The sequence below is a fragment of the Solenopsis invicta genome, chromosome 5 (genome assembly GCF_016802725.1).
Source record: "Solenopsis invicta isolate M01_SB chromosome 5, UNIL_Sinv_3.0, whole genome shotgun sequence".
Classification (NCBI taxonomy): domain Eukaryota; kingdom Metazoa; phylum Arthropoda; class Insecta; order Hymenoptera; family Formicidae; genus Solenopsis; species Solenopsis invicta.
Genome location: NC_052668.1, coordinates 2,877,624 through 2,887,439, shown reverse-complemented (window position 1 = coordinate 2,887,439; position 9,816 = coordinate 2,877,624). Strand labels below are relative to the sequence as shown.

Below are 9,816 nucleotides of genomic sequence, written 5' to 3'. Positions count from 1 at the left end.
GATAATTTGATATTGACGACTGTTGACGATTATTCAGGTTATAATCACATTGATACGGTCGACAATATGAATTAGCGACTTCCCACGGCGTAAAACTTTATACCGAGTCGTTAATGTATATTAATCGATCGATCCAATCGATAATGTAAATCAGCGATCCTCACGATGTAAAACTTTATTATACACGGCAATCTCACAGTTGAATGTAATTGGTTCTTACTTTTAAATCTAATCAATCACATTAAATTGCTACTTAACCGGTCAGCAAGCAATCGTAAGGATCTATTCAAGCAAACTTGCACATATAGCTGTGTAACTATATGCCTAAAAAGAACGATTGTTTCATTTTTTTCTTATACATGTGCTAATAAAGGCGGAAGCACACTTTTGCATAGCTGCATAATCATGTGCATAAGAAAATTAATTGGTCCATTAGCACATGCATAAGGAAATGGACTAATCAATTTCTTTATGCATATGGTTATGCAGCTAACTGAAATCTTTTGTAATTCTTTAATTAATGCACTGTATTAAAAATTAATCAAGAGACAATATTTTTTAAATCTTAAGTAATGTTTATAAATAAATAATGTCTTAAAATGTTTATACGGCTCTCTGGTTGATGACATCTTAATGACATTTTAATAAGATGATATTTAAGACGGTCTCATATATAAGAATCAACCTCTACATTTATGTCAAGTTTCTTTAAAAACTTAATTTCATACTTCGCGAAGTTCCCTTGTGAAATCACAGTTAATCTGCATTGGTGGAAATAAGCATTAATTGCACAATGAATAATATTATTGCTTATTTTCATGTTATCTGAGGTCATATCTCAGGTACCATATTCTTGAAAATATGCGAATAAGTTACAGCATATTGCAAAAATAGGTCCTTTTCATTATGCAATAGGCTTTAGTATATTTTTGACTGCACTAGGCTTGAATTCAATTTGAAGCTAGTTAATGATGTCCCATGTTCTATTTTAAGTTCTAATTAGACGATTTTTACATGTAATGACATTTTAACTCAACTCGGATTGGATTAAAATCAAGCATTCAAAAATGCTATCTGATTGGTTGTGTTGGTTCGCGTGTACTATTCGGTTGTTAATAAATTTTCGCGCTATGAGACGCCGTTCTAAACAATTACGTTCCTTGAGGCCGTCTACATATTCTTCGGTTTAAGATTAAAAGAAAAGACTATAATAGAGTTTGCTTTCCATCCAATACTGACTTTGCCCTTAATAAAAATTGACTTGATTTCGTAAGGATTTCATATTTTCATAATGATTTCGCATTTGAAAACATTTTTAAACACAATTTTATTTAACAAAAACAATTACACAGTATATGAAACTGATGAACCAAAAAACAAAAACCTTAAATTAAAAAACGTAACGTCCTCGTCCCCGTCCCCGTCCTCGTCCTCTTCCTCTTCCTCTTCCTCCTCTCCCATAATAATTGTTGAAACTCTCCGCCATATTAAATAACATGTAAAAAAAATTATTCCCATGCCGCCGCTTGCCGGCTTTAGTTCCTCTTAATCTTCCTATATTACATTTTAAAATTGATTAGATGTTAGACAAGTTTATCTTACTGAAAAAATCACGTGATAAAATCACATTATAAAATCATGTAATCATGTTATCACATGATTACGTGACATCATTAATTACGTGACTCGTTACATGATTTTATCATGTGATTTTGTCACATGATTCAGTAGGCTAATATTAAAAAATTAAATTAATACTTACGTGGAGGTGCCGCGTTTTCATCAACATTTTGAATAATTCCCGCGTCGGGGGGACCAACGGCGGCGGCGGCTGCGGCGTCGCAAGGACCAACGGCGGCGGCGTTGCGACGACTGACCGCGGCGGCGGCGGCGTCGCGACGACCAACTGCGGCGACATCGCGACGACCGACCGCGGCGGCGTCGCGAGGACCGACCGCGGCGGCGTCGCGAGGACCGACCGCGGCGGCGTCGCGAGGACCGACCGCGGCGGCGTCGCGAGGACCGACGGCGGCGGCGTTGCGAGAATCGAGGGTGGCGGCGTCGCGAGGACCGACGGCAGCGGCGATGGCGACGTCGCAGGGACCAACAGCAGCGGCGATGGCGACGGCGTTGCGGCGACTGACATTAGTGATGTCACGCATACCGACGGCATCGCAAGGACGAGCGTCAGAGACGTCGCAATGAGAAATTTTATTTGGCGAGAAACTCATGTCTCGCATTTCAATCTGAAATTTAAATAAAATTATTAAAAAAATATATCTTATGTCTTAATTTAATGGCTTTTCATAATATAAAACTTATTAGTACTTACTTCGACTTCGCTGTCGCTCATTTCGACGCTCATTTTAATATTAAAATATAAATTTATTGTGTTAAAAACTGCGATTTTGTCTGCTCCAATTTCCTCTTAAAAAAAAATTGGAAACAATCTAGCGACTTGAGAGAAGTTGGTGAAAAATGACGTTATCGTTAAGTGATATATGTATGTATAGAGAAGGAAATCGGAGTAAAGGGGGAAAATCGCCAGCAACTTCTCTCTGCACAAGGTAGAGGAGGAAAAAGAAAAGGACGGAAACGGGGACAAGGACGAGAAGATATTTTATAATTAGATTTAAGTCTTTTTGTTTTATTTTTGTTTTTTAATTAATTAACTCCATAATATAGTATAAATTAAAAACTTAAATTAAATTTTGTGTTAAAAAGTGTTTTCACACGTGTGTCTTGATATATACATATAAATTAGTTTTTTTTTATTTTCATAATAATTATCTATTACTAATACAAAGATATATCCATGTAAACATTTACGGTCTTTTTCGCTTTTTTTTTTTTTTTTTTTTTTTAATTGGCGTGAGACGCGATCGCGCCTCTTGGTAATCAAAATAATAATATTATGTCCAAACAAATTTTAACTGAATAAATTTTAAAAAAAAGTTTCTTCTTTTTTAAATTTCTAATTGATCTGATCAATACAATTTTCGATTGCAAAAGATAACATTGTATTAGATAATGTTATTGTGAATGCGCAGAATAACAAGATATTTAAATATAAATTCTATTACTGCACTATAAATACGTGTTGGATAAGATTTAGAAAATTCTAAATTTCTCGTAGAAAAAGATAAAACAGAGAAGAAATTATAAGAATAGTAATATATTTTCATACTGTCAGAAACACATTTCTGTTAGAAAAAAATCTGATAAATTTTCAATCAGAGTTGTTCAGCTAGTCAATAAGTAGCTTTCATTAATTTGATAATGATTATTTTGCAATAATTTAGATTTGATTAACATTGATAGTAAACACTGCAACTATCTCTATCATCATCTCTCAATTTATATTAGTAAAATCAACAAATACATAAGTAGTCTTTTAATAATACTAAGTATATTATAGTATTATACAGTGTTATCTGCTGATTAAAACTAATATAATTATCTATTCTTATCTATAAGAACACAATTCTTGGATTAATTATCAGTTGATAACTGACGAGAGGGACTTCCGTTTCCGGAGCGAGCGAGAGTAGTAGAGTGCGATTGGAAGGTTTTGGGTTTACAGGCGTGGAGTGTATGCGGGGAGTGGAAGGAGAGAGCGGAGTGCGTGGAAGGAAAGTGAGAGGGACAGAAAGGTGGAGTGAGTGAGGGGAGAGAGATTGGGTGGAGTGAATGAGAGAGAGAGAGTGTAGAGCGAGAGAACAGCAAGAGTGAGGTTAGGAGTGGTAGAGAGAATAGTGAAGAGGAGAGGAGGGAGGGGAAGGGGGAAAGGAGTGCGCGAGCGCGAGCTCGGGGCACAGAGGCAGAAGAGGCGAGAGAGCAAGCGAACGGTGTGGCACGGACGGAGAGGCGCGCGCGCGCACGGCCACGGCCAGAGAGTAGGCAGTAGTGAGAGAGAGGCGACTTGAGAAGGAAGAGAGCGGAAAGCGGTAAGAGAGTCGGAACATTGAACAGACCGTTACACAAGCAAATCGCAGTAATAAGTAATAAGTAATAAGTAATAATAACAAATGAGAAGATAGTTTATCAGTTTATTTTTATTTTTATTTTTTATTTTAATTTTTCGTTTTTTTTCTGCAAAATAATTGATATTATATTACCTAAAGTATCAGATAATCGGGCGGCAAGCACAGACAAATTGTGTAATCATCACGAATAGCTACGGAGATAATAAACTATTAGGCTCATCACTGGAACGAAGAGGGAGGAGGGAAGGGAAAATGGAGAAAGGAGTGAAGGAAGACGTGGCGACAGGAAAGGGGATGTTGTTGAAAGGTGGAGGGAGAGGACGCAGCGGGAGTACGGCAGGGGGGTTGGAGATGTGGAAGAGGAAAAGAGACATAGAGGTAGGAGGGGAGGGGGAGGACGGGAGGGAGGTAGGGGACGCTTTTCAGAGGAGTAAAAAGATGTCGAGATCGCCGGTGCGGGAGGGGGACGGGGGACAGTCGGAGATGATGGGGGCAATGAAGAGATGGATGGAGGAGATGATGGGAAGGTGGGAGAAATGGGAGGAGAGGCTAGAGGAGAGGATGGAGGAGAGAATGAAACTGATTATGGGGGAGCTAGAGGAGGCGAAAAGGAGAGAGGAGGAGTGGAGGAGAGAGAGAGAGAAGATGGAGAAAAGAGTAGGAGACTTAGAGAAGAAATTGGAAGAAGGCATGAGGTTAGGAGGGGGAGGGAAAGGAGTGGGAGACCTAGAGCGGAGGGTAGGGAAATTGGAGGAGGGCGGAAGAGGAGGAGGCGAGGGAGGAGGGGGAGATGGAGGGCTAGAAAAGAGAGTAAGGAAGATGGAGGAGATGTTAGGGATAGGGAAGAGAGGGATAGGAAGGAAAGAAAGAGGAGAGTGGTGATAAAGGGATACAAAGCAGAGGGGAAGGACGTGAAATGTAAAGTAGAGGAGATACTAAAGCGAGTGGGGGCTGAGGTTAAGGTGGAGGAAGTGAGGGAGATGAAAACCGGGCGAGAGGAGCAGGGGGAGTTTGCGGTAGTGAGTTTCAGGACAGAAGGCGAGAAAAGGGAGGTAATGAAAAAGAAAGGTGGACTGAGGGGAGACAAGGTGTGGATAGAGGACGACCTGACGTGGAAGGAAAGGCAAGTGAGGTGGAGGATCAGGGAGATGGCGAGGGAGGAGGAAAGGAGAGGGGCCAGAGTATGGGCGGGAGATAACAGAATGACGGTTAACGGGGTATGGTGGTTTTGGGATGAGGAAGAAGGGGGGTTGAAGGATAGGACGGGAAGAAAGTGGGGAGGTAACGAGGGAAAGATAGGAGGATCGGGGGAAGGAAAGGAGAGGGTCAAGTAGAGGAGAAGGGGGGAGGACCTAGGAGAGGGATGAGAAAGGCAGAGGGCGAGAGGCTGGGGGAGGGGGGAGCGCAGCAGGGAGAGGGAGATGGCAAGGGGGTGAAAATGGCGTTTTGGAACGTGGCAGGGCTGCGGAGAAAGGACGAGGAATTTTGGAGAGGCTTGGAGAGGTGGGATGTCATAGTGTTGATGGAGATGTGGGTAGAGAGAAAGGCGCAGGGGTGGGTGAAGGGTAAGCTGCCGAAGGGGTATGTGTGGAAGTGGCAAGAGGCGAGAAGAAGAAAAAAAAAGGGGAGGGCGACGGGGGGAATGCTGATGGGGGTCAGGAAGGAGTTGGTGGTAGGAGGGGGGAGGAAAGGGGAGAAGAGAGGGAGGGGATCGTAGTAGGTGAGATGTAGTGTGGAAAGACGAGATGGAGGGTGGTGGGGGTGTATGTGAACGGAGACATGGAGGGAAAGCTGGAGGAATTGAAGGAGTGGATGGAAGAAAGAGGTCAGGATACGAGGGTAATAATTGGTGGGGATTTCAATGCAAGGACAGGGGAGAGAGGGGGAGGGGTAGGGCTGGAGGGAGAAGACAGGGAGGAAGGAAGCAGGCGATCGAAGGATAAGAAAATAAATGGGGAAGGGAAGAAGCTGGTAGATTTTATAGAGGAAAGGGGCTGGATTATCCTGAACGGAGGGATAAAGGGAGACGAGGGAGGGGAGTGGACATACGCGGGGGGAAGAGGAGAGACGGTGATCGACTATGTGATGGTGAGGGAGGAGGATAAAGAAGAAATTAGTAGGATGGAGGTGGGAGACGACGTAGAATTAGATCACCAGCCATTGGTAGTATGGTTGAAGGAAGAGGAAAGGGGGTTAAGGAAGGGTAGGGGGAAGAGGAATAGAATTAGTAGGGGGGTATGGAACGAGGAGGGGAGAGAGAGGTTTAAAGAAAGGTTAGGGGAGGTGGAGAGGGGAGGGGGGGAATTGAGGAGGATTTGGAGGCGGTGGGGAGCAAAGTGAGGGAGGCGCTGAGGGAGGTGGAGGAGACGGTGAGAGAGAAGGAAAGAGAGAGAAAGGAGGGGTGGTGGGACGAGGAATGCAGGACTGCGAAGAGAGAGGTCAGGAGAGAGTTGAGAGACTGGAGAAGGAGAGGAGGAGGTGGGGAGGAATATAGGGGTAAGAAGAAAGTGTACAAGGAACTATGTGAGAGGAAGAAGGCAGAGGAAAATAGGAGATGGGAAAGGGTGGTGGAGGAAGCGAAAAGGGAAGGGCAAGTCTGGGAAGTGGTGAGGAGAGAAAGGAGGAGGAGGAAGCAGGTGAGCAAGGATATAGAGATGGCAGAATGGGAGGAGTATTTCAGGGAGTTATTGGGAGGGGTGGAAGGAAGGGTGGTGTTGGGAAGGGGGGGAGGGATCAGGTCGGAAGGGGAAGAAGACATAGGAAGGGAGGAAATAGTGAGAGTGATTGGAAAACTGAAGGATGGGAAGGCGGTGGGAATGGACAGGATACCCAATGAGGTATGGAGGTACGGGGGGGAGAGGGTAATAGACTGGGTATGGGGGACGTGCAATAGGGTGTGGAGGGGGGAGGGGTGGCCGGAGGTGTGGAAAGAAGGGGTAATAGTCCCTATAGTTAAGAGGGGGGAAGGGGAAAGGGTAAATGAGTATAGAGGGGTGACACTAATGCCGACGTTATATAAGATATACGCGGCGGTATTAGCGGGGAGGTTGGAAGTGGAAACAGAAGAGGGGGAGATGCTTCAGAAGGGGCAGGTAGGGTTTAGGAAGGGAAAAGGGACTGTGGACAATATATATGTCCTGAACTTTCTCATAAACAGGCAACTGGGGAAAAAGGATAGGTTAGTGGCTCTGTTCGTGGACCTGAAGGCGGCATTCGACTCCGTAAACAGGGAAACGGTCATAGGGGCAATGAAGGGGAGAGGAGTGAGGGCGGGACTGGTGGAGAGAGTGGAGGAGTTACTAAGGGAAACAAGGTGTAGGGTGAGGGTGGGGGACGAAGAAGGGGGAAGTTTTTGGACAGCGAGGGGGGTGAGGCAGGGTTGTCCACTCAGTCCTATGCTGTTCAACCTAGTGCTGGCGGACCTGGAGGAAGAGATGAGGAAGGTGAGATGGGGAGGGGTAGTATTGGGAGAAGAGAGGATATACTCCTTATCGTACGCGGACGATATCGTCCTGTTGGCGGAGGAGGAAGGAGAAATGAGGAGTATGATAGAGAGGTTAGAGTGCTATATGGACAGGAAGGGGCTGGAAGTGAACGCGGGAAAAACGAAGGTGATGAGATTTAGGAAAGGGGGAGGGAGATGGAAGAGAGTGAGATGGAGATGGAAGGGAAGGGGGCTAGAGGAAGTGAAGGAGTTCGATTATCTGGGATACAGGTTCCAGACGAACGGGGGGCAGGAAGCACATTTAAGAGAAAGGATAAGAAAGGCAGCAAGCGCGATGGGACAGGTATGGGGGATTGGGAAGAGAAGATTTGGTAAAGATTGGGGCAGGAGGGTATGGTTGTTTGATAGGTTGGTATGGACAGTGATGGGTTATGGAGCAGAGGTGTGGGGGTGGAAAGAGAGAGAAGGAATAGAGAGGGTGCACGAGAGATTCTTGAGATGGGTGTTAGGGATGGAGGGGAGGACGCCGGGTTATTTGGTGAGAGAGGAGCTACAGAGGGAGATGATGAGGAGCAGGGCAGCGAGGACTGCGTGGGGCTTTGAGAAAAGGTTAGAGGAAGGGAGGGGTGGGGACTTGGCAAGGAGGTGCTTGATGGAGATAAGAGGGAGAGCAGAAAAGCAGAGGGTTTAGTCAAAATGGGAAGAGGAGAGAAGAGAGTTCTTTCAGGAAAGAGGAGTGGGGGCGGGAAGAGCGGGAGGTTGGGAGGAGGAGGGGGAAGGGGTGTGGGAGGAAGTCGAGAGGAAGGAGAGAGAGAAGGAGAGGGAGAGGTGGGAGAGAATAAGAAGCTCCAGGTACAATAAGTGGTATAGGGAGGTAAAGGGCAAAGGCCTGCCGGAATACCTGAAGAAGGGCTGGGGAGAGAGTAGATGGAGGAGGGTAGCGAGGTTCAGATTAGGGAACGAGATAAGAGAAAGGATGTATTGGGGAGGGGAGGAGGAGAAGGGATGCAGGCTGTGTGGAGGAGGGATAGAATCATGGGAGCATGTGTGGGAGGAATGCAGAAGCTGGAGGGAGAGGGGAGGGGAGAGTTGGCAAGAGGTATTTAGTTGGATTCTGGGGGAGAAGGGAGAGGGAGAGAATTGGATGAGAGAGTTGGAGAGGGAGAGGGGAGGGACGGGAGGGAAGGAAGAGGGGTCGGACAGGGGATATGGGGAGGGGGGAGAGGAACGAGAGGGAGCGAAGGAGGGGGAGGGGTGAGTGGGAGTGTGTAGGGGGCGGAAGTATGGATGTGTGTAAGGGATGAAAGTGGGAATGAATGGGAAGCCTGAGAATGCTGTTATAGAATGTAAAAAGAAAGGAAGGCAAGATGGCACAGTTGGCTTGCGACGGAAGCGGAGGTCCTGGGCGTGTGTGTGTGTGTGGCGGGCGCTTTAGGTTTAAGATAGGTTAAGATAGTCTTAAGGTAGCGTTTAAGCTTAGGTTAAGGGTTGTATCGCATTTGAAAGATTGTAGCCCTAAGGGGATCAATAAATATATATTATTAACTGACGAGAGAGATTCGGTCTTGATTTTATTTTAAATTTCTCATAATACAATCTTACTGCTTTTTCAAGTTGTAAAGATAAAGAATTTAATTTTCGTCCGTAAATATTTCTTACAATCGTTTCCTTTTTTTTAAAAAAAAAGCTATTTTAGCTTTGTAGATAGTCAATTCCGTTTAAGATCTGGATGATTTATCATAAAGTAAGCTCTTCAAGTTCTTTCAGCAATTTATCTTCTTTTTTAATCTTGTCTAATTGATTGATTTCTAACTATTTTTCTGATTTCAACTGCTCTTTCAATTTAGAAATTTGATCTAATCTGTGACACAAATCAAAATTATTAATGTAAATCTAATAATAATGTAGGAAATTGAAAAAAGAAACATCACTATTTAGATGCTATACTTACGCTTGTTACTTTCTTTATTTTTTTTAAGATCATCAGTTAATTTTATTTTGGTGCTTGTTAAATTTGTAACATGTTCAGTGACAGTAGGATTGTTAGACTCCAGTTCTTTTTTAGCTTTCTTTGCTTCCCGATTTTTCTTCATTTTCAATGCAGCTATGAATGGATTTGTTGTAAACAAATTTAATAAAATTAAGAGATACTTTCATATACATATATATTCATATATATAAAAATTATATATATATATATACACATACATATATATATATATATATATATATATATATATATATATATAATACGTTTAAATTATGTATCTGACCTTGCTTTGGAATTATGAGTATTATTCATGCGAGCATCCACCGTATATCATAATTTATTTTGTAGCTCAATGTTCAATGCAATCCTCATGTCTGCAATAAATTATAATAAAA

At 43.6% G+C, this 9,816-nt stretch overlaps 1 protein-coding gene across 1 annotated transcript; it reads right to left on the bottom strand.

Annotated features, from left to right (window-relative positions):
* Positions 1 to 1,308: 1,308 nt before the first annotated feature.
* On the bottom strand, positions 1,309 to 2,146 carry LOC120357695 (lysine-rich arabinogalactan protein 19-like). The gene is made up of 2 exons (XM_039448911.1): positions 1,763 to 2,146; positions 1,309 to 1,554 (listed from the first exon to the last, which is right to left on the bottom strand). The coding sequence occupies exons 1-2, from the start codon at positions 2,144 to 2,146 to the stop codon at positions 1,546 to 1,548; spliced, it is 393 nt and encodes a 130-aa protein (XP_039304845.1). The 3' UTR covers positions 1,309 to 1,545.
* Between the last annotated feature and the right edge of the window lie 7,670 nt (positions 2,147 to 9,816).

Bases quoted from the DNA above. Each gene is read 5' to 3' on its own strand.
- LOC120357695 (XM_039448911.1), bottom strand. From the start codon at position 2,146: ATGTCAGTCGCCGCAACGCCGTCGCCATCGCCGCTGCTGTTGGTCCCT.